Raw genomic sequence first — 24,885 nt, 5'->3', positions numbered from 1 at the left:
CATAGATTAATAGCTGTATTTTTTCTTTAATTGGAAGATATTTTTTTTTTCTGTAGTAAGTCATCCTGCTTTGAGTACAAGGTTGGACTGGAGCATCTCAAGAGAACCTTTCCAGCCTTACTCATACTGTGACCTATTCCGTGAAATAGTTTTCTGTTGATATTCTAGTAATTCTGAAATTATCTGGACTCACACCAAAAAAGAAATGTGATTTCTAGAATTCACAACATGATCAGACTGAAGTGGGCAGTTTTAGGGCATCTCTTTTATATTGATGCTTTAATGTTAAGATCTAGGAAACTAGAATTGTATAGAGTTAGTTCAATTCACAATGTTAATAAGTGGAATTCATTGTGAGGTGTTTTTTTCCTATTTTGTTTTGTTTTGTTTTGTTTTTCCCTGCAGCTGGGCCCCTGGAACTTCCTCTTTTTGAGCTGATCCCATCACAAAGACAGGTGGTTTTTCATGGAGATCGCTTGCCTTTTCAGTGTACTGCAACATACGTTGACAATACCACCCAAGTACATTGGTACCATGCTGGTCGCCTCATCGAAACAGATGAAGAGAGTGGCGTATTTGTGGAGGACAGCATCATTCATGACTGCTGCTTAATTACACGGTAATGTATACTCCTTGTAATAGTCAGATTTGTAAGCAAAGTGAACAGATGCAATGCTTGCAATAAACCTCATTAAAACACCCATCAGGAGTTGTTTATTTGAAGCAATTCAATTGCATGCTTCAATCAGAACACACAGGTATAGGTTTTTCATTGGCTATGAATGGCCAGTCATATTTCTCACGTTTAAGTACGCAAATTTGAGCAATTATGGATTTGAAACAGATAAAAACAGAGTTTCATACACAATAAACCATGAAAAGAAGCTGAACTTAGAATAGCTTCATTAGCATATGAGTAACTTGCATCCAAACCACAACTTCCTTACACCATGTAGAAAATTGAATTGTGATCTACTTGTGAAGAACTATCAATATTGGAACTATCTAATAAGACTGGATCCTGTATTCATTAGTTAAGTAATCTCATACTTGTTTCTTCTTAAAATTTTTCTCAGCTTTCTATGACCTTTACCACCTGTGGGCCTCTGTGTGCCTGCTTGAGAGACACAGAGATATACAGAAACCTTTGCTGATGTGAAAAATGCAACAGGAGTAAAGTAGAATACGGCTTCTATAAAAGAAGTAACAACTAATATTTGGCAATGACCTTATCATTCCAGTTTTACTTCGATGTTCCCTTTCAAATCTTATTTAATAAATGGTTCTAAATTTATGTGTTTATTTTTGTTTTTCATCATAGAATGTGGACTTGTCCCTAAAAACTGCTGAGCTGTTGCACACATACTTCTGCCCTCTGTCAGTTTCCATCACTGATCAAAAATGAGCCTGATTCTGTGTCTGTGCTCTGCCTTTCTCTTTGTAAAAGACGAAGTGAAAATAGCTATGCTAATTAGCTCTGGATCATCATTAACATCTTTTCACTCAACCGGCTTCTATTAATATAATTGACCTGAAATGCTTCTTGAACTATCAAATGAAAGTTATGAAGGGTGTCAAATTAATTCCTCTCCACTGGGGTTTTTGGCTTTATTGATTTTAATTTCATCTACTCACTGATTTTTGACCCCTTTGGAGTCCTATAGATGTAGAGGTGTAGATCTGACCTATTCTCACAGCTACTGGCTTTCTTCTAATACCAATGTGTATGGCTGTAGTGGATAACGAAAAAGACTATTAGACCAATTAGTATGGTAATGCCAAGTGCATGAGCTATTATATCACTGCTGAGTCACTTAAATTAAAACGTTCTCATTTCCGTGATATCAAAATTAAAAGACATGCTGTTTATCACCTTGTATTTTTCACCTGAATTATATCTTGCACTATATAAGCAATTGGTAGAGCATAGTTATGAACTGAAATAAATTGTATAACAATGTTAAGATTTTCAAAATATCTGTCCTTTAAAAAACTTAGTTTAGAAGTAGCTTGATTGAATTCTACCTTACAGTGCTTAATTTTTACCAGACTATAAAATCAAAATCATTGTCTACCATCGCAATATTTTAACAAGGATCATTGATCTGCTACCTACCTCATTTACTGTGCCATTAAATGGGTGACCTTGTTGCTCATGTTGCAGTATGGGCTGGGACTGGGTATTCAGAAGGAATGTTGTCTTAATATGTCATCATGTTTGTTTGTCTAAGTTATTTTGTCAAAAAGACAAAATATTTTTTGAATTAAACTCACAATCTTTAAACAGCTATTTAAAAGTTTAAAAATATAACACAAATAAATGAGCGATTAAGATATGTTTTATTTCACAATATAGTAGGGCATCAACACCACATCTACTGTACAGCATGGTCCTTATCCAGTCAAAAATGATAATACTCAAGCAATCATGCCTCTGCTTTGATCAAGGGACTGACTAAAATTAATTTACTGAAGACATAAGAGACCTATGCTTTTGAAACTAGGATCTAAAACCCATACTGTTTTTAAGTCAATTTTTTCAAAAATATAAATTATAGAGGTGCATTGTCCCTTCATGTTGAGAAATGAGAAAACATTGGTCAGGTTATGACTGTAAAAACTCTTCTTCAGCATTTCTTAATTTTAATCCCATCAGCGTGACCATGAGTAATATAACTCCATTTATATAATTATTGTTATATATGTTAATATAATATGTAATAGCATGCTTATTATATGTTTCAATAGTATATGTCGACATGCTGATTACTTGCTATTACACACTAATTCGTGAAAACTCTTAAGGCTAAATCACAGTTGTAAAATGCACTGTGAAACATCAGAAAGACTGTGCCTCCATGAGGTTATCGCATGTTAAGTACAAGATTTAGAGTAAGAAGAAAAGTATTTTAAAATAATTTCTTACAGGGTCATGTTTTGCCTTTCTGTACCTACTCTTTACAACAAACGGCCACTCTCTGTGGCTTTCTCTGACTACACTAAAGGACAGGCTTTGGCTTGTGCTGCTTAGCAATTTGAACATTTCTGAAGCTACTTTTGAACTAAGAGGTGAAGCTCTGTTCCAGGAATTGCTTGTTCAAACTTTTTTAGATGGTTATTTTATTGGGTAGTTCCAGATATTTCTGGCCATAGATTTACAACGCAAATATCATACCAAAACCTTCTGTTTTATTAACTGCCACTGCAGAAGGATAAAATATCCAAATGTGTATTTTTTATCTCCTATGATAAAGCAGAATAAACTAAAATAAATGTTTTTGTTACAATAATTAGACTAAAGTTTTAAACTGTATTCCGGCCCGTGACATTTTTGTTGGCAAAGACTATTCCCTTATAGGACATCTTGAGAAGGTGTTTTCAATTCTGCTGCTAGCTCACATTTACCATTTCTTGCCAATGATAATAATATTTGATTTTTCTTCTGTTGAATTTTCTGTCATTATGCCTATGTGTAAATGTCATAGTCACACAAGAAAATGTAAATGTGATGTGGAACTAATTTCCTATCATCTGTGAATGGATCTAGCTGAAATTATGACTCCTGTTTCCATGAAGACAGCTTAATTTCTTAAGCCTGGAATATTAGATTATCAGTTTGATCACAATAAGGAGCAGTGAAACAATCCATATCGCTGAAGCTACATGCAAGGCAGATTGTCTGCAGCACAGCATCTTTCTGAGCTTCCCCACTGTTCCACAGAATCACAGAATGTTAGGGATTGGAAGGGACCTTAAAAGATCATCCAGTCCAATCCCCCTGCTGGAGCAGGAACACCCAGATGAGGTTACACAGGAATGTGTCCAGGCGGGTTTTGAATGTCTCCAGAGTAGGAGACTCCACAACCCCCCTGGGCAGTGCAACCTTGTGGATTAAAAATTACTATCATATTTTTTTGTAATAGTAAGGCAGTTTTGAATCTAATAACTTTTAAGTGCTTGAAATTATCAGTGCAGCTATTAGTAAAGAATTTGGAACTTGCTCGAGACAGTGTCACTAAAAGAGTAAGGATAGTTTAAGAGAAGAGTATTGAGATAAATGAATATGAGTGCAAACCAATTCTAGGAGTAGACAAGTGGTATCATGACAAGTTTGAGATCCAGGCCAGGATACCATATAAGAAAGAACAAAACTTGCAGAAATTCTGGGAGAAAGGCAGAAATTCTATGCCTGTTTTTTCTGGAAAGAATCCAAATGATCCCTGAACTCTCTTAACCATTTGTTGAAAGAATACATCTGGAAAACATATGAAGCAAGCAGTAGTTTTTTGGACCACTATCAGGTTAATAACAGTCTGAAAATGATGTATCACTGATGAGCATACACTGATGAGGATGCACAATTGGAAGTTGAAATATATGCCAAATCATGGCAAAATTTTGGAGATTCACCATGCACAAGATATTAAAAAAAAAAAAAGCTAAGCTAGAACAGATCCAAAGAGTCTGATACAGAAATGCAGATATTTCACAGGTGCTTTTTGTTCTGCTGTCATGAACATTTGGAGATGAGCAGCTGAGGTTCATACTGAGAAGCCCAGGGAAATCAGCAGAAATTGTTTAGTACTGATATTTTGTTGGTTCACCTAATTGACTCTGTTTGACCCTTACTTGTCAAACAGTCAGTAAAGAAATGAAGCAAAATAACCATTTAAATTGTAAATCAATGTTTCTGTATTCTTTTGAGATTATTTTAAATCCCGTAGCCAATCATCTACAGCTTCAGGCACTATAGACAGTAAAAAAGTAGTAACAGATGCACTTTTCCCAGCAACATTCTAATATATCAGACTGGAAGATAATATTTGAAATTATTGTAGAATATTATGAAATGTGCAGGCTAAACATTTGATTATCTGATATTAAGACAATCTTCATGTGAATTAATTTGGAAGATTAATTAATCCTAGGCTTTTTCTCTAAAAATCTTTCAATTATCTGAATAAAACCCAATGGTCATTTTACTGATAGTCAGGGGAATAATTTAAAATATAACCTGTTAAAAAAGTGTACCAATACTATGAAAAGCAAAAGCAGCAACCTTGATACCCTCTTCCATTAAAGGACTACAAATTTATGTAAGAATTGTACTGTGCCATAAAAACTGCAGGCTTAATTTGAATAATTACTTGTTGAAACATGATCGAGAAATAGATATTTGCACAGAAAATATATGCGGGTATTTTGGCTGATAGAATAAAGAAAAGCCCTAGAAAACTAGTAAATCAGAGCTGTAAAAAAATGATGGAGTCCTTTTTGAATTGACACCAGATTAACAAGATGCCTTGCTCTAAATTTTGACCTCTCACTTCCATTTCTGCTTACTTCCTGCAGCCGTGTATCAGTCCATCCAGCCACACCACTGAAACTGAGTGTTAAGTTCAGTATTAGGAACAAAAGTTTGCACTTTCTCAAGGGGGAATCAGTAGAGTTTGGCTCTGACTTTTTAGGGCCAGAATGATTTTAATGTGGCCCTTCAAACAGCTGCAGCTACACAGCTGAGGAGATGCTACGCTGCAGCAGCAGTTTGGAGTGAACATCCCACGACCGGCTTTTTTTAAATTACTTTTGCTGTCAACACCAAGCAGTAGTTTGCAACCCTGTACATCAACTGTGATTAGCAGAGCAATTCTGACTTATGTCCAGCCTGATGTACTCCTCCTACATAGTCCATCACCTTAGATACTGGTAAAGCAAACCATTTATTTAAAGCAAAACACATTAGAAATAGTAAAACAAATAGCTGAATTACTTTTTACTTTTCATGCTTTTTAATCTATCCAATGTTGAGAACATGTTGTAGGACATATTCCTTATGAACTTATGGAAATTTTTTTACTCTAGTAGCATGCTAGAATTCCATGAAAATAGGCCCCAGCCCCTCCCCTTCTTTCATCCTACAGGATAAAAGAGCCTTATTTTTAATTGTTTATGGTATTTTACTTGGATGAGTCCTGGCCATCACAAAATAAAGTTTACACTGTTTGAGATACACCGTATACTAAAGGAAAAATTTGATTGTTCCTGAGGTTCTTATGTAGGAATTTGCTATGTTTTGCCTCTCTTTTGCATCTTCCCAAATTTCTTGCAGGTCAGCAAATAAAACAGGTCATCATTCTAGCCCTAATAGACAATTACTCTATCCCATAAAGTATTCATTAAATAATTAATTTCTGCATTTATAACATCACCACTGACTAGAGAGAGTGGGAATTTCTGTCAAAGTAGCGTGCATTTGACAAAGGATTTGAAATTGTAAAATTCATGTAGTATTGTTTTGGTTTGTTTTCTTTTGTTTGTTGTTTGGGGGCTTTGTGGGTTTTTTTGTTTGTTTGGTTTTGGTTTTTCCTTGTCCCAGTGGCATATAATAAAATAATCAATAATTGTCATAAGTATGTTAACATTACTGAATCATCTGGGAAATATTTTACTTTAAAAGCTTTTTTGTGCAATTTTGGCTATTGGACTGATTGTCATAGTGTTATTTTTGCCTAAGAACCTCTGATAGTGTAGAGATCACAAGATGTATGCTAATGAAATGAAGCTTCCTCTGGATATAACATTGCAGCATACAGACTACTTAAGGGCAGTTGAAAGGCATACAGCAGGTGTAGCACCGTTTCCCCAGAAGACCGCAGTTGGATACATTCTGCAGTCAAGCAGTTTGCTGGTAGAATAAAATTAATAGCCATACACAAATTGGAGCATCCATAAACCTTTCACCAACTGACAAAGCAGCTCAATGATAGACAACTGATTAATAAAATACTTTAAATAAGCCATGGCCCGGGGGTTCTCTCTTCAGATAGCTTTATAGCACTGTGCCATCACAGACCTACCAACTGTCTAGAAGGTTTCTCCAGTAAATGTGAGCTTTGAGGGCTCTAGGGCTGTTGATACCTTTTTTTTTTCCCCTCCCCAGTTTACATTCTCAGCTGGACTGGCATGTATTGACTGTAGGATGGTGGCAATATGAAGATAAATGCAAACATCTTAATGCACACTCTTCTATGCAGTGCAGTAGTGGGTAGTCTGTCTCTGCCTGACAAGCTCAGTGAGAAACAGACCATACAAGAAAATGAAACTCTTGTGGTGTGTTGTAGAGCTATTTAGATTTCTGACTCCGTTTCTGAAGACTGTTTGGTTTAGTCACTCTTATTAGTATTTGTTCTCTTAATTTCAAGAAACACATTGATGGTATGTAAAAGTAGGTCACAGGTTCTTTGACATACAGCTATAGAAAACACATCTCATTGGGCTAATGTTTACATAACAAGTGGATAGGCTGTGACAACGTTTTTGAACATTTGCTTTTCAGTCAAAGTAATTTGAGCAATACAAACAAAAATAAAGCAAGGTGGTTTACTAACTGACATATGGGTCTTTTCTCCCATTTTGCCAGTAAGGTTTTTTTTTTGGGGGTGGGGGGTTGTGGTTTGTTGTTGTTGTTGTTTGTTCCTGTCAATATATTGTCATTAAAATTAGGTGCTTTCCATTGGCATCTCTAAAGACAAATCGAGCTGTTGTCATTGTCCTACCATAGTGATGTGAACAAATTAACTGATAGATAAATTAGAGTAAAAGTATGTTATAGTACATTACATTTCTTGATTAGCTATGGGATGGTATTAAATGGTAAGTTATGCATTTTTTTTTAATTATTCAATCAGAAGAAATAGAAAATCATGGGTACTGAATTTCCTATGTGTGTGACAAATTTATTACACCAGAAAATATTTGCTACACATCTACCATAAAATGAGTACTAACTTTAATCTTTAAACTTCCTTTTCTTTTGCTGTTGCTTGGACAGAATCTTTCTTTAAAGGCCATCAGTCTTCTAAAGCTGTTTCTTTCATGGGTAAATAAGTAATTTTGTCAGAGAGATCAGATTAGCAATTTAAGTTCAGTTAAAGTGCCTAGATTTACACATTCTCTCTTCGTTTTCCATGTTTCAACCTTACATCCCCCGTGAATGTCTGCATTTTAAGCATCAGTGTACTCTAGTGACCAATGCTCATTTTTAAAATTCTGTGTTAGTATTAATAATTGAAGGTGGCATGGGTTGGAGACAGGTTATGCAGGCCTTCTGCCTGAGCCGTAAAAAAAATTTTCTAATAATAATAATTTTAGGAAACCTAAATGTTATCTCTGAGTAATTAATTTTTATTTTTCTCCAGGAAGACCAGTTGGTTCTTCCCAGGTCTTGCAGGAACTCAAGTCAGACTTGTAGAAAGCCAATCAATATATGGTGTTAAAGTCTCCTCTTTCTTTGTTACTCTGTTTCCTGACATGCAAATGACTGCTGGGGCACACAGTAAGTGTCACTAAGGTATTGCTTCAGAACATGGTTGAGTAACTTTGCATAATGAGACCTACTTCTGATTGTCTAATTAGTTATGCGTAGCTGTAGCAATGCAAAACTATGCCTCAAATAGAAGACTATTGTCACAGGTTTCTTGATTACATGAGTATGGCTTCTGCCTGCATTATGGTTTCTCACTTTGTAATGACGAATGCAATGGGCTTCTATTGAGTATTACAACAACTATTTAATGCAGTTGCATCAGCTGCACATTTTTAGTAATTTTTAAATATGCCAGTCATCATGTTTGAAAAAGAAGTCGTATCATACATGAAATTTCCAAGTACAAAGAACAAACATATTTTCTCATTCCTCCTTTCAATATTTTTGCTGAGATGGCCACTATAATTTCAAAAGAAAACTTGAGAAAATCTTGCTAGTTATCCTTTTGTTCTCATCAATCAGCAATCTTCATATGCAGTTTGCCTTGACACTATCTCCTGAATGTCTGACTTTTTGTCTTGGTAGGTCAAAAATTTCCACAAAAGCAGCAACTATCACACGTCTGAGGAGTAGGATATGATTGATAATGTAGAGAGAGTAGGAACTCTTTCTGACTCATACTCCATCCTTAGGAAAGCTGCATAGCAGAGGCAAGATTATTTCATTTGTGACCTGACGTTCTTTAGCTTCTGTGAGATAGGATAATAAGGAAAATTATGCAGCCAAAGGTGCCATCTTCTCTTAATCCTGTTGTCCTTTTGTCAAGCTCCTAAACCAGAGAGTCCTGCCATGTTTTCAGGTCACAGGAGAGTTCTTGCCTTTTATCAAGACTTGTTGCCATGGCCGAGAGAGATCAAGAATGCCTTTCTATGAACAGTAAGAAAAACAAGGGAACTTTTGAGCATGCTAAAGTAACAGTGCCAAGGCTTAAAATATGTAACTGACCTACAAGAAAACTTTATAAAAGGGTTTAAAATTCTCTACAGGTCCACTCTTTCCTTTTGGAAAGAACCGTGAAGTCGCCAAGGATTACTAGTAGAGAAAATGTTAAAGGATCAAGTTGACTGCTCTTTCTGAGAACTGAAAGACTTTTTATTTTGTTTTAATACAGTCCCCTAAATTCTCCAGGGGTGTAAGATCAATTTATCATTTGTCATATCCAGATGGTAAGTAAATGAACAGTTTCACCATTGGGCTTGCTATCCAAAATATCCCTAGAGGAATATAAATGAATGCATCATTTACTGTGGCCAGATGGCAATTCAGAAGACAATTCCATGTTCTAGTCATTATACAGCTTCTTCTATGTTGCATAAACCTATTCTGGCTTATTTTGGTTCACTATCTGAAGAAAGGGCCATAAAAGAATAAAAGTGTGAATGGGAGGATTTATTCATCCTTTTAGAGAACTTGAACAAGTTTTAAAGTATTGAGTTTCTAACAGAAACAACAATGACGTATCAGTAAATATTTTTCTGTGAAACTGGGAAACTTCGTCTAATGACAGGAGGTCTGTTTAGTGGCAGATAAATTTACAACAGAACACATTTCAGCAATTTAAATAAATGGAAAATGTACCCTTTTTCTTCATATTCATTTATCTTCATATTGATTACCTCTAAACTGATAATATGTTCAAGTATTGCATTTACCTGAAATTACCATGGTTCCCAGTTTTATTAAATATGTAGGTTTAACAATTATTATAGACATCTGATATGGAATATATAAAAAAATCAGCACATCTATCATTCATACATTCTATTCACTTGGGAAGTCTCTGAATCTTGGTGCCTGTTATTTCTGTGAAAATTTTTGTAAGCTCTAGGAATATATTATTTCTCAGTTGTCTGTAAAATTGATGTGATATTTTTGTGACATATGAAATAGAAGATTTAATTAAAAAAAAAATCAATTGGCTAATTTCACTTAAGTAACTGAATCTGAATGTAAGATGTATTAATAGCTAGCCAAGAGGGTGCTGTTATTGGGATTTCTCATCTGAGACTTCTTAAGAGAACAATTGCTTTTTTTGACACAAAAATCTTCTGCTACTCTGTGTGCAAATGGCCAGTAATGCTTTTTGTGTGTTTTCTGCAACAAAAACATGTTACAATTTGTTGTAAAAATGAAATAGGGGGTTCCACAGTACTTGGAGCTCAAAACGGTGAATAATAGGAGCAGTGTGAGATTTTTGAAGCTACTGTTTAATGATAAATTTGACTGAGTATCTGGAGAACTACACAAAAATTCTGAAACAATTTAACTTGAATCAAAGGCTATTTACCATGTTTGCTTGTTTTCTGGGGATGAAGATAACAGGTCTGTAGTAAGTACTTGGAAAAAACGTATTTAATTGTATGCATATTTCAAAGGCAAGATTACATATGCAGCTGTCTAATCACTTCCTCCTTGATTGTGGTTCTACTTTCATGTGTATCAGAAGTAGTCTATATACAAGAAGATTGGATTCGATCCTTTCTTGCAGCCAAGTTAATAAAAGTGACATTTTTAGAGAAGTTTAAAAGAGCAAAAATTAAAAATAAATTCTAATTATTCTCTGTATATCTTTCAGAATGTCAGGCAGGCTCTTTAAAAAAGTGCTAAAGGCCACAGCAGAATTTTTTTTAAGATTTTGTTTTAAATACAGATTTGAAATTAATGTAACAACTTCTAAATTCTATGCTTTTCTTTTTATAATGTACGTTCTCCCCCTTTCTGACTGTACTCCATTTCTTCCCACATAATTTCTAATTGCCTAAAACACAAGGCATATTCAAAGATAAGCCATTTGCATAAAGCAAAGTAAATATTTCAGATAATTACCACCTTTTTTCGTCTGCCAACTATTTTCAAAAGCTGTACTTCCTTTAAAACTGTAGTAAATTTTATTTCTTGCCCAATAGCAGATTTGAGAGCTAACATATTACATTCTTAAGATGTAGTAGTTAGCATTATTTTTGACTATGAGCTCTATGGAGTTACAGTAATTGGATAAAATTCGATCCCTGATGAAGTCAATTGAAAAATTAAACTTTATTGACCTCATTAGAGTCTGGGTTACATCCATTAGATGAAGGAAAGCTTCTCACCTGATTTAAACATACAAAAATTACTAACCAGAACAGTTCTAGACATTTTTAAATGTTTCTGAAATAATTTCCTCCTTCTCTAATTCTACACAGAGTATTTATCTTAGGCAGCTAAATATTGTTGTGGTGCAGTCATGCACAATGTTTGCGTTGTAACAGAAGCCACAAAGGGTCTTTATATTTAACTCATCTAACACTCATTATAAAAAGTTAACGCAACCTTGATTTATTGCTGTTAATAATTACATTTCATATTTGGTGGAGGGCAGTGTGAAAGAAGTTTATAAGTAGTAAAGTACTGACAGAAATATCAGTATTTGCCTAATTTCATTTTTTATTGCAGCTTCCAAAATCAGAGGCTGTTTTCAAAAACTTTTCCTGTGCCACCACAGGAGCAGCAGATTCTGCTGCTGAAATATTATAGTAGCTGCAATTGCTGGGAATTGATTGCATTGTCAATTTGAAATGCATTTCTGACTTTTAAGTGCTTGTTTATGCAAGAACAACAACAAACCCCCTCCAAATTATAATATTTGGTACAAAGCTGTTATACTTGTGTGATGATTGGTGATTTGAGTTGTGGCCTGTCATGATTTGAGTGGTCAGTCCAAATTACTGCTGCTAAAATCTTAATACCAATCACTTGCGTATTGTCTGTTCCTATAACATAGAGTAAAAGCTGGGTTTATATTTTCCTATACAATCTCTGAAGATATGTTAATGAGAGAAAAACAGTGACTCAATCTCTATATAGTTAAGTATATACAATAATTAATCTTTTATTTTTGTAGTGAACTTATCCTGTCCAGCATTGACATTGATGCAACTGGAGACTGGGAGTGTCTAGTCAACAATTCCTATGGAAATAGCACCAAACAAGTAGAAATTGTGGTACTTGAAACGGCTGCACCCTACTGCCCTGCAGAAAGAGTTATTAACAACAAGGGAGATTTCAGGTATGATTTTGAGCTTTTGGAGTGTGTTTCATATATCAGTGTAAATCCAGATAATATTCATGCTTACATGATACTTCAGTGTCAGTTATGAAGATGTCACTTATTTTACTTGTCACTTTTATGTAATGTATTAGGAAGGAGGAGCACTGCATGATTTTTGTGGGAAATGGGAGCTAATACTTCAAAAGCAGCAGTGGTTTGTGAAAGTCAAGAGAATCTTTCTTCTGATTCCTCAGTGTGAGATTATGGAAGATTTTAAAATATGCAGGCTCTTTACAGCTAAATGAGAGAGGGTTCAAAATTGTTCTTAGTCTTTTCTAAATTGCAGAATATGATAATACCGCATTAAAGCATTAGAAGATTAAATCTTCAGTACTTTCTAATCTGTACCAGTTCTGGTGGTTTGTTCAGCTGAGATTAGAGGAAACAGATGACATAAAACTGTTAGTAAAGTATTTCACTGAAGAGAATCAAAATGGTAAGTAAAACTACTTAGCAAAACAATAGATCATTTGAGGTAAGCTTAAGGATACATACAGTTCCACCAATATATCCCATGATTGGAAAACACATCTGACCTGCTGTCTGAATCTTAGAATCTGCACAATTTTGTTGACTAAGTGTAATTTTTGTTTCATCTTTACTTTTACCTACATATGCTGACAAGTTTTTAAAATTTTAATCCTCATAAACTGAAGAAAAATTAAAGGATTCTGCGGAATTTGGTATTGTTTTCAGTTAGCTCTAAAATACTTCAGTGATGTGCATAAAGCTCAAACAAAATTGAATTACCTGCTTGACAATAACACTGATGTATGATGGCATTCCCATTGAGAAATCAAGAAGGTAATTTGTTACCAAGTGAATTATAATAAGAATTCAGCTTGAATAGTTAACGAAAGGAAGAGCAGGTGACAGATGGAGCTTCTCTTAAATGCCAGAGCTTTTTGCAAGTACTTCTGACCTGAAAGCCTCTCTTCATTTTTAAGTTAGAAACTTTTTCAAAGGCCTTTTGCTACTATTTCTTGTGTTTGAATAGAAATAAAGGATTGAATTAAAAAGTGGAGAAACCAACTGACATAATCTGTTTTCTCTTTGCTACAAAGCTATTTTATTATGTGTTAAACTCCGTTCTAGAGTACATCACATTTGCTGAACTTATATACCTATTTCTCCATATATATGGATTGAAATCCATTACAGATCTTTGACAATCTTAGCTATAGATTTTTTTTCCACCACAAAAACTGCCATTGTGGTTTTTCATAGTTATGTGCTTCAATGTATTTTAATTAGATCTCTTAAAATATATATACTTCCTATCAGATAACACATACTGAATCTTTCAGATGACAAGTTTATTAAGTTCATGTTCTTGCCATAAAATGACATCATTTGCTTCATAAATAAATATATATAAATTCTGCAGACTGCACAAACTAAGATCAGGGGCATTTCTGTCATTTTATAGAATTCAAAAGAACAGGAGTGCATATTTCTCTCCCTATTGATCATCTTTCTAGAAATCCATATAAATTTATTTTTAAAATGTATATCAAAAGGATGCTGAGTCCATAGGTTCTTTTGGCACTTGAGAGAATGAATTTAAAATTATAGAGAATTTATCAGACTCAAACTCAGCATTAGCACTTGAAATTGTTCCAAAGGTTTAGCCTCAGAGATACAGCTATCATGCCAGTAATTTTTCTTACAAAGGTCTTTGAAGTTTTGCTGGCATAGAAAGTATGTAAGCAGAAAGACCTGAAGCACAAAAGCAAAGCTGGAAAGAACATTTCTTTTATTGGACCAAAAAAGGAAAAAAGCATCAACCATTAGGGGAGTGTGGTTCTTTCAGTTGACCAGCCTAGGTGGTATTTATAATTGCACAACTGCAGTAAGAATTGGGCACTGTGAGTCAGAATGAACTGGCCTTATGTACTAAGAGTTTTTCTCTATGATGGCCATATTTTGCTCATTTTTTTGTTTCCAGCTCTCTGTAAGTTCATGCTGAAATGCAAATGATAATGTTACGTCCTGTCATTCCTATTCATAAAGGCCAGATTCTGCTACCTGTGCTAATAACAGTTTCAGAATTATCTCTTTAGTTTTACTTTTGAAGTAACTTTCTACTTGCTACTTAGTGTGGCCCAATTGCATTAATGTGAATGTTATAGTAAAAATAATATTTCAGCCCAGAGGCAAAAGCAAAATGTACTACTGTACATATTTTGATTTTTTGTGAAGATTCTTTCATGGGTTGTTCTTCATCAACTGTTTTTGCATGACAAAATGAATTATTCCAGTGAGAGTTGATTATGACACATAAAAATATTTTTCTTCTTGCCTTTTATTTTTCTGAAATGAGGAAAAGTTGCATATCCCCATACCTGTCAGTATATTATGTAACAGTGTCAAAATGGACCTGCACGGTATTACCAAGAGGGTCTAATACATATGTTTGAGCAAAAGGTGATTGTTAGGTGTGACTTCACTGATGCTTTCTGTGATTGGTTGAGTTCAATCATTACATCAGTGCAATTAAAGTAGGAACCATATCCTTTCCAGATATGCTGTCTTGCCGATAATATGCTTCTGGTTTTGTTTGATTTCTCTCAATTACCTTATCCTGCTATGCCCATACTAGGCTGGAAATGACAATGGATTTTGTATCTGAAGAAGTAAATCCCAGTTGTGCGATTCTAGAGAATACAGCAGATATACAAAAAAACCCCAATGTTATTTAATAGACCCATGAGGTAAATAGAAGAATTATGTCTGCTCTTGATTTATAGTTTGTTTTCAAAGGCTGTTTTGGAACCATACTATATAAGTCATGTAAACCTGAATAAATAATTTTTGAGGGCTAGATCCTTCCTCCTCTGTGAGACATAATCTTTTCTGAAATCTTGTTTATTGGTTTTGATACATAACAGGGATTTCTGCTTTGCAGGGCTTTGTGGCAGCAAGGGTTTTGTAGTGTTGGGTGGAAATGCAAAGCAAAGGTTGTCAGGTACATTTTGAGCATTTACCTTTTACAGCATTTAGTACTAGGGGTCTGGGTTTTTTTGCTTTTTGGACTTACTACTCTGCTTTCTGTAGTCTGCAAAGATGAATGTAGGCAACATTCCATCCGTATTTTTTTCCTTAACATCACACATGTTCCTGGAATTAATGCAGAATTAATGTGTGACCAGCCAGACTCAAACCTGTATAATTTTGACATTTTCTAAGGCAGCAGAGTAATTCATTGTAGAACATTAATTTTAAACAGCCTTTTTTCTCATATATTCTTTGTAATGTTGCTATATTGTAAGTTATCTTTAAATAAGGAGTTTCACATTGTCATTTTTTATTATCATGTTATTCATAGGTGGCCCAAAACTTTGGCTGGGATAACTGCTTACCATCCCTGTCTCCAGTATTCATTTAACTCCATTGCCTTTCACAATGGCGCAGAAGAGTCTAAGGCGTGGCGTAAATGTAATAGAACTGGCCATTGGGATGAAGAAAACTATTCTGAATGCCCTTATTCACAAGAAGTAACTCAAGTTCTTCATGCTTTTAGTCAGGTAACATTATGAAATCCAGGGCTTCACTTCTCTGGTACTATTTTATTGAATAGCTTGCAAGGAATGTCTGTTCAGCCACAAGGTTGGGATAGCTGGACTTTTAACAAAATGTTTTACTTGAAAGACAGTTTGGTAATTGAAGTTGTAGGGAAAAGTATATAATATTCATTGCTCTTTTTTCTTGTTTTCCTCTGGGTGCCTGGAGTCTAGATGGCCATTAGTAATGTTGGCAGGGTCATCAGTGCTTCAGTTCAGTTCCTTCTTTGTCTTCCCCTCATGCATTTTGACAAGAAAGATGTTAATTTTGCTTGAAGGCCTATATCAGAGTTTTGTCAGCTGAAGTACCTTTCCTCATTGCCGTTGTTCATAATAAATTTAAAACAGATGCAGAAATAAATCCTAATTTAGAATGCCTCTTCGATGTCTTCCAAAAAAGCAATAGTTTCTTAAAAGAGCGAATGGAACCGAAAACTGCATAGAAAGTAATTAGAAAAAAAGACCTAACAGGGAACAGCATGGAAGATGGCACAGATTTGTAATTGTCATATTAACTTTTACAACTTTCACTTTGCTTGATCATTTCTTCCCAATCAGTAGTGCTAGGTAACATCAAAAGAAGTTTGTTTTCAAATTATTTGTATTTAAATAAGAATAGTAATTATGTGAAGAGAGACAATGTAATTATAGGGTAATAAGATAATTAGGAAGGTCTCTAAAATCCAGCCCGTTCTCCTGTAAGCAATGAGGTTAGGCCAGGTTTATTCAGGCTTTAACCGGTCACGTCTTTGAAACCTCAGAGGATGGAGGCTGCACAACCTCTGGGGGGGTAACCTGTTCAAATGCCTGACTGTCCTCAAGGCAGAAAATATTTTCTTCATAACTGGTCTGAACTTTGCTTGTTTCAACTTACTACCTTTGTCCCTAATTCTTCCACCATGCACCACTGTGTATATGAACCTTCACTGATACCATTGTCATAACAATCTAAAGATACAGGCAAGGCAAGGTTAGTAGCTTGGTATAGTATGTTATGAGGCCAGTTAGTTACAGTCTAGAAAAAGCAGACCCAAATCTGTTTCGTTGGCCTTTTGTGGTGGTGTCTTCAGATAACAGCAATTAAATTTAAAACATAATGCTGAAGATAGATACATTCATATGCCCATGAAATTTATGCCCATGGTACTACTAATGCATATAAATCCATGTGAAATTATAGCAAGCATTATACAAATCTGTGTGATCTCTAGTTTTAAAAGAGAACAAAAGTAGCTGATTTATTACACCTAGCAATTCTGGTCTATTTTCAGATGCACATCAATTTGACAACTGTGCTTGAATTTTCCCGCCAGCTGACAGCTTATACAAGAGGTGCTTCCCACTTTGCGGATAAAATGGATGTAATATATTTGGCTTACATAATGGAAAAGTTAATTGTCTTCGTGGATGAATTTCAAGATGTAAGATATTTTCTCTATGCTGGAAAAAAAAAGTATCACTTAGAAGTGACGTCTTCACGTATGGCCCTGTTCTCAATGTATGCTGGCACACACTGAAGAGTAGCTTCTAAAATTGATTGCTGATATTCTGATTGCAAGTCTTCTGCATATACTGTGTTATGTTTCTTCATGCCAAAAAGGACAGCTAAGCCATCTCATCTGACAAAGGCATTGCTGCTTAGGAATAAAAATTGGTTTTCAATATGCCCCTTCTTGAATTTTCTTTTTCATTGTCATTTCTGCAATGTCTAACATATTAGGATGAACTCAAGGTAACTCTCCATCTGGCCACTGGAGTTACACATGCTTAATTTTCTCCATTTTGTCATGAGGTTTTCACTAAGTTTTGAAAGCATGTATCACTTCATGTGAAGATGTGTCCTTAAGTGCAACTTCCTACAGAAACTTTTAGTGTAACGCATGGCATTTTTACAGGGCAATCTAATTAGAGAGTTATACAAACCCTATGGAAAAAACACTTTTTTTAACAGAGAACAGCGATGTTCATCATAGCTTTTACAGTTAATTTGCAGAGTAACTGCTTGTGTAAAGATTTCAAAACCTGTAATTTTTTGTACACATGATAGCTATAGTTAAAACATTTGTTTTTGTTTGTTTTGGCAATGTACATTCCATTCTGGCTCTGGGGATTGTAACAGTTAACATTTAAATGCCAATTTAAGAAAGCCTCCAATTTCATCATTATATGCCAGACATAAAGTGTATTATTAAGTATTCTCCAAGAATCATGTTTCAAAGCTTCAACTGTATTTCAACTCACAATCCTGATAAGATCTTACAGCTTTCTGACAAAGCAAAAATTTACCATCCGAAAGAAACATTTGGATTTACCATTAAGTCTCTATTTTCCTAGCAGCTGATGTATTATACGTTAAAACTGAGCGCCATCTCTAATCTTTTAACTGAATTCTTTCGCCTTTCAAAAAGGCTTCAGTTTGTAGCTTTTGGTATCGAAACCTATCTGTCTCCACCATTTATCTCTACATCTCTTATTTCATAATCTCTTATTATTTTCATAATGTAGAACATTTCTCGTAATTCATCTCTGTTTCCCTCTTCTACTTTGAACTTTACGCTTTTTCCTCTCTAGTTCACTAAGCTCCTCTTTACTATTACCCAGTTCCTCTCTACTAATACCTATTTTGTAACTATGATTCTCAAGGTAGGAAAACACCTGTGAAGTTAAAGTGTCAGTAATTTCACACACGAGGCTGCATACATGTAGTTATAATAGGACTGAACTGCATGTAATACAAGGCAACATATGAACAAAGGTATATTATTTTGGAATTGACTGGCAGCTGAAGCTACAGTTATATAAACTCACTAGAAGTTAATGAAAATGCATACACAGAGGTTTTCTATGATTTATCAAAATAATATAATAACCGTTTTAGCTGAACTAGGACAGTTTTTTGTACATCCTCTCTGGGGAGGGCCTCTCCCAGTCAGCACAGGATTATTCATTTTTATATGACTTAGTGGTACTTTGTCCCATCTGGTGGTTCACCTGTCAAACAAAAGAGCTTCAACATCTGCATTTGGGACATATTTACAATATACTGGAAATTTTTACCAGGAAGATATACATGTATTAGCCCAATTTTTAGTATTTTTCAATGCCATGCCTTTACTCTTCATTAATGCATTTAATTAGAATATAAATTACTTCCTCTTCTTATTTCTCTCCTTTTGTATATTTATAGACTATTGTTATGCCCTCAGTAAGTTACTGCTTCGCTGATTGGTGTATGCTTTAATCATTTCTCATAAATCACTCCAGTCTCTTACTGTATTTTATTATTATTCATTGTATCAATAGCTCTGTTTGTCACGCTGTCAAAAGCTATCTAGAATTATCTAGTAATTATGTTCTCAAAAATAGGTTAAATATTCCAGGAACAGTCACATAAAATTTCACATATAGTCTCATTATTTCCATATCCCTTGCAATGCATGTGAAATTTATGTACTTTTTATTGAAAATGCAGAACTAACTTCATAACGGCAGTCATTCCTTCAACCTTTTTCACCATTACTATGTTTTGTTTTTCCTTTCCACTGATTTATCTGTGTATTTCCCTTATTTTTCTGTTAGTTTGACTTTTCTCTAGCTGTATTTCAGTCATTTTTTCTTTTCTATATACATTTCATTCAGGTTTACTTGTGACAACCTTGTATATCTTTGGCATATCTTTGACTTCAAAAATAATGACAATGTTAATTTTGAAATCTCACTCAAGTTTTAGAACTTTAAAAGCAAATATTTTAATTTAAATTTGAAATATTCACAAAAATATTAATAGGGATGGATATTCTTTTAAAATGTAATATACTAACAAAAATTCAAAACACATACTCATACTTACCAAAATCTGTAAAATGTCATCTGGCAAAACAAAGATTTATCACTTTGGGTTAGCCACAAGAGTGAATTAAAACATCCAAAGCTCCAAGTCCATGCTTTCTGTATAGCAAGTGAGATGATATAGGTTTGTGTCAGCACCTGAGTTATACCTCAAATTTACCCCACTATGACTGTAACAAAAATGTCTTTCAAATATATTTTCCCTCTTGTTTTTTTTTTTTTTTTTCCCCTCAAAGGTGTTTTGATTGAACATGAACATGGTCAATTTTAATTAGTTTAAGAAAGATGGTGATAATTCTGGGATTCCATTTATCACCCAATTAGGGACTCAATTTTTGTGGTGTATCTTGAAGATAAACTATAAAATTCTAAATAAAAAAGCTTTTTCTGGAAGTCAGTTGCACTGTTCTTTTCTTAGTCTTTATTTTTCAGTCCATTTAATTTTCATGATAGAATCAAAACTGTCTTTGAATGATGATTACTAAGAGAAATAAGGTGCCTACTTTCAGTTGTACTCTTGTGTACTCTTTTCCTGTCTTCGAGAGTTTTCCAGACAATACTTTTTTTCTTTCTTTTTTTTTTTTTTCCCCAGGTTGGGGATGCTCTTATTGAAATTGCCAGTAATATGATGCTGGTCGATGATCATGTGTTGTGGATGGCTCAAAAGGAAGACAAAGCCTGCACCAGGATTGTACGATGTGTGGAACACATTGCGAGTCAAATACTGACCAACAATATTCAAGTTATATCAAAGGTATTTAATAAAATTACAAAGCTTTTTGTTATCAGAATTTATTTTTTAAATGTCATTTTCCTTCACAATTTTTAGAAGCAACTAGTATACAGAGGAGCAAGATTGAGTAAGCCAGATACACAGCACAGCTGATTTACATAGATATACTTGGATTCTGTGGGGGTTTGTGTGTGTGTTTTGTTTTGTTTTTCTTTTTTTTTTCTTCTCTTGATTTTATTTGGAGGACAAACCCATTTTTTTTAGTATCACTTGTAGTATTAAAAAGTGTTTTTTTCTCGACTTTGATTTATTGTATTTATTCTTACAATAGGCTGTTCACAGCACTATTTTTCTAGTGTTCTTACCGTTCCCTCAGTTTCTATTGTTTTTATCATTATAGAATATGGGGTTATTTTGAAAGGTTTAACTTGACTGAGTGAAATTTTTGATAAGAGACAAGCTCCCTTGTTGGAGGAAGACTTTTTGCCTTTCAGAGAAGATTCTAGACAATACTTCCTTAAAGCATTTAGAAAATTATCAAAAAGGGTATATCTTGTGATAAAGATGACTAATTTGTGGTTAGTTTTAGATTTTTAGAAGCCAAGCTGTGGCAGTATGAAAAAAATGTTCTTATTCCTTGATCTCCACCTACATGAATATGTCATTTAGATAGTGAGGTGTTGTCATTTGGATACTGAGAAACTGTCTTTTTGTGAGTTGCAATATCTAAATAGCAGAAATGTATCTAAATCAGAAGCTTGAAAATTATCCTTTTAGAATTTTAGATAAACATTTTCACATAATCACAGAATAGTTTGGATTGGAAGGCCATAAAATGGTCTCCCCAGAGTCTTCTCCTCCCGGGGCTGAATTTTAAAGCCTTATCACTCCTTGGGTTTGTTTGCTTGTTTGATTGGTTTTAAACCACCTTTGTTATTTTCTTAATTGTCCAGTGCGTTTATGTGAAGACACTATTTAAAAGTTAATTCAGTGCTAGTTACAATTACAATAATAAGGTATAAAAATTGAAAAATAAAAAAAGGAATTATGGGCTGAGCCAAATAACATAATAGCCTTAGTTCCTTCACTGTATATTTTTAGAAAAGAAGTCTTTCAAAGACAAAAATATATTGGATTGTTTCCTAAAGGATTTTTTTTTTATTTAACTCCTGTTTACAGAAAAGAATAAAATTTGCTGCAAATATTTATTTATATTAAATACATAAAGCAAACAGTGTGCCTTTTAATAGTATTTTGCAATATGACAGGGGGGTTCTCTTGCTTTATACTTAAATTTCTGTTAAATGTCAAGTGCCAAAGGTGATTTTTGTTTCTTATCACTGCTTCAAGAAGCTGTTGACATTACTGTAAACAGTAATTCTGTGTCCTCAGATGTCGATCTGTGTCACTTACCTTTTTGCCATGCTTTATTTTTTTGCTTCTTATAGTTTTCTGTAGGAGAATTAGTTTAATATTGAGTGCAATTTGTAAACAACCAAAGCTGTGGAGATTTTCTGGTGTCATCTCATGCAATACCAAACACTTCTGTTCCTTTGTGAGGCCAGCCAGCAAACTGTCTCACAGAAACTGATCTGTTTTCTTTATTTTAAACAATAGCAAACAAAACTCCCAAAGCTTAGGTAGCTGCTAGCTTATAATAGAATTCCTCAATAAAAGGAACTTCTCTAAACTGTGTCAGTTGTATAATATATGCATGACTGCATTCCTATAAATTGAAAAGCCACTTGGGAGCCATGATGGCTATTCTACATCATTTTTGGAAGACAAAAATGTTTTTCCAGTTCCATGAGGCTGTGGAATGACTAATTTGAAGGTCAGAAAAACACCAGGATGAATACCTTTGTTTAGATCTCCTTAAGTCTCCCTTGCTGTCAAACAGCGCACAAAACACGCTGTGGGAAGAGTGGCTGGTAGCGACTGGGTACAGCCAGAGTGGTGAGGGGTACCCAGGGCATCCCTGGGCAACGGAAAGCTCCTGGGGTGGATCTATATGCCTCAGAACCCCCAAAATCATATCCCTTCAGCATTGTTCTGAGGCACCTCTTTTCTCCTGCTTTTATTTCATTTCTGTGTATGCATGTCAAATGTGCAATTTGAAAAGGAAGACGTCTAGCTGATAATACTTATCTCAATGGTCCTGTGTCAGGCACACGTAATAGTTTTCCCTTCTGAAGAGTTTTCATTCCATTCTCCAGCCGCTGAGACTGTCAGAATATTTTAGGCTGATTGCAATGTGGCTTTTTCTTTGTGCTCTGTCTTGCAGCCTTCAGCGCTGCTCTCAGCCTACCCGGGCAACAATCCCCTTTGGCCTTTCTGCCAAGTGGTGCCTTTATCTGAGGTTTAGGAAATGGACACCAAATAATCATTTTCTGTATCTATACTGCTTAGAGACAAGATTAGCTTGTGGCTTTTCATAATGTGTACCTGACTGTGGATTGTTTCCATGGTTAATTTTGCTCTGAGTTCACCTGTATCCATTTTGTAGTTCATTTTATGATCCTACATAATGAACACTGTTTTACCTTACATTTTACCCTTCTGTATGCTGAGAATGGTATGTCCACATTGTTTGAACATTGTCAAGTCTTCATGGGTATACTTTGGGAGTGGAAAACCCCAAGTGTTTAAATGATTTAATATTCAAAATTTAAAAAATCGGGCAGCTCACTTTTGTGCAATCACTTAAATCCCCATTACAACATTCACCTTACCTCACAAATCTGAAATCGGGAACTACTGTTATGCCCATTCTACGGTAGGAAACATGAAGTCATGAATAAGTGGCTTTTCCCAAGATTAAAGAAAACCTGTTACGACACAGGAGTTTTAGCTGAGTCATGTAGTCATATTCTCGTGATATGGATGATAGTATTCTGCAAGCAGTAATTTTTTTATCTCTCTGGAAGGCTATCTGCAGATGGGACAAAAAATTATCCAAGTAAACCTAGTTTCTGATTTTAGGAGTTTTGAATAAACAGCCACCGGATTTTCAATACAAAAAAAAAATTGATTCTTAATGACCTTTGGCATTTTTATTCAAGTGTAGGAAAAAAATCACCTTCAGGCAAGGATAGAAGAGAGAGAAATTTAATCTAAAAAAGGGATGGTTTAGGAATTTAGAAGCAATTGAAAAGAATTCTCAGGCTACTTTTATATAAAAACTATAAAAATACACAGAAAGCTTCTGGATTTTGTCTAATTTTGACAAAAACTAAAATAAATTGCTTAATAGGACTTCAGTAATTTTATTTTGGACTTATGCAGAATCATCAGTGACTGAAGAAGGTACATTTGAAAATGTTTTCATAAATTCAAAAGAGGAACAGGAAGTCATGCACTGTGTCTCATGCTAAGATTTAATTTGTTCTGGTACCATGACTTCTACACAGCTAGGCTACCCTCTATTCTGCCCTTATTTTTTTATGCAAAATGTTTTCTTTAGATCCATTTATTAGTATGAATTGATGTGATTTTCTTCAGTGAAGTAATTTCTTGTCAGCACAACTCATATGAAGGCTCAAATTATGAGGGATTCACACCAGTTTTTACTAGGTGGATTTAAGGTGCTTCTTTGTTGTCAGCTTGCATAACAGAAGCAAAGTACAGCGATATAAACGTGCTGCATTTGTACATTTATCCTTTTGATAAACCAGCTAAGTTTGTGGCTTCATTTGGGTATCTTCACATTGCAATCAGTGTACAAAATACATACACTCACAGATCACTAAACAATCTATGTCTGGAAGCAGAAACCATAAAGTCCAATTAATGTGCCCATCTAAGATCATCAACCTGATTATGACATGAGCTGTTTGCCTCATGCACAGGACTGTGCTGAAATGAATGTACTAGTTTAAGGTTGGAGATGCATATCTCTGCACTGTGCTACAATCTCCCTCTAGACACATCACCTCACTAAAGGGTAGGCCAAAGACCTGTAACATGGTGTTGCATTAAACCACATAGTCATGTTCAATATTCTAATAGAACAAGATCTGTAGAAAACAATCCATCCACCAAATAGGTAAGAAGTTTTCTGTTTCATTTCTGAGGTACAAAGCACATCGTCATTCATTTTTTTGAATAATTTCTATTACTGCTGTTGCTGGTTCACTTTATAACTGTATTGCATTAAATCAGGATTGATTCTATGGAAGCTGATAATGATACAATTGCAAAACTGATATAATAGTAACTGGTATAACTGATCTGTTCCTCAGGAGATCCAAGAAAACCCACTATTTCATTGTAGAATTCTAGACCGGTTTTTAAAATCCTTACCTTCTGAATATGTATGAAATTG

General features: G+C 34.6%; 1 protein-coding gene across 3 annotated transcripts in view; it reads left to right on the top strand.

Moving 5' to 3' along the window:
• The window catches only part of LOC136104483 (adhesion G protein-coupled receptor A3-like), a 274,176-nt gene that overhangs the window by 126,695 nt on the left and 122,596 nt on the right, over positions 1 to 24,885 (top strand). For 2 of the 3 annotated variants that reach the window (XM_065843492.2, XM_071812031.1), the window contains 5 exons: positions 406 to 619; positions 12,210 to 12,374; positions 15,745 to 15,943; positions 17,251 to 17,400; positions 20,421 to 20,582. In XM_065843492.2, the coding sequence (XP_065699564.1) occupies positions 406 to 619; positions 12,210 to 12,374; positions 15,745 to 15,943; positions 17,251 to 17,400; positions 20,421 to 20,582 (890 nt within the window). The remainder of the gene's footprint in view (positions 1 to 405; positions 620 to 12,209; positions 12,375 to 15,744; positions 15,944 to 17,250; positions 17,401 to 20,420; positions 20,583 to 24,885) is intronic. The other variant, XM_071812032.1, reaches the window with a different exon arrangement.

This window comes from Patagioenas fasciata, chromosome 8 (genome assembly GCF_037038585.1).
Source record: "Patagioenas fasciata isolate bPatFas1 chromosome 8, bPatFas1.hap1, whole genome shotgun sequence".
In the NCBI taxonomy this organism is placed as follows: Eukaryota; Metazoa; Chordata; class Aves; order Columbiformes; family Columbidae; genus Patagioenas; species Patagioenas fasciata.
Note: the sequence above shows the minus strand (reverse complement) of the source record. Positions and strands in the feature narration are given on the sequence as shown.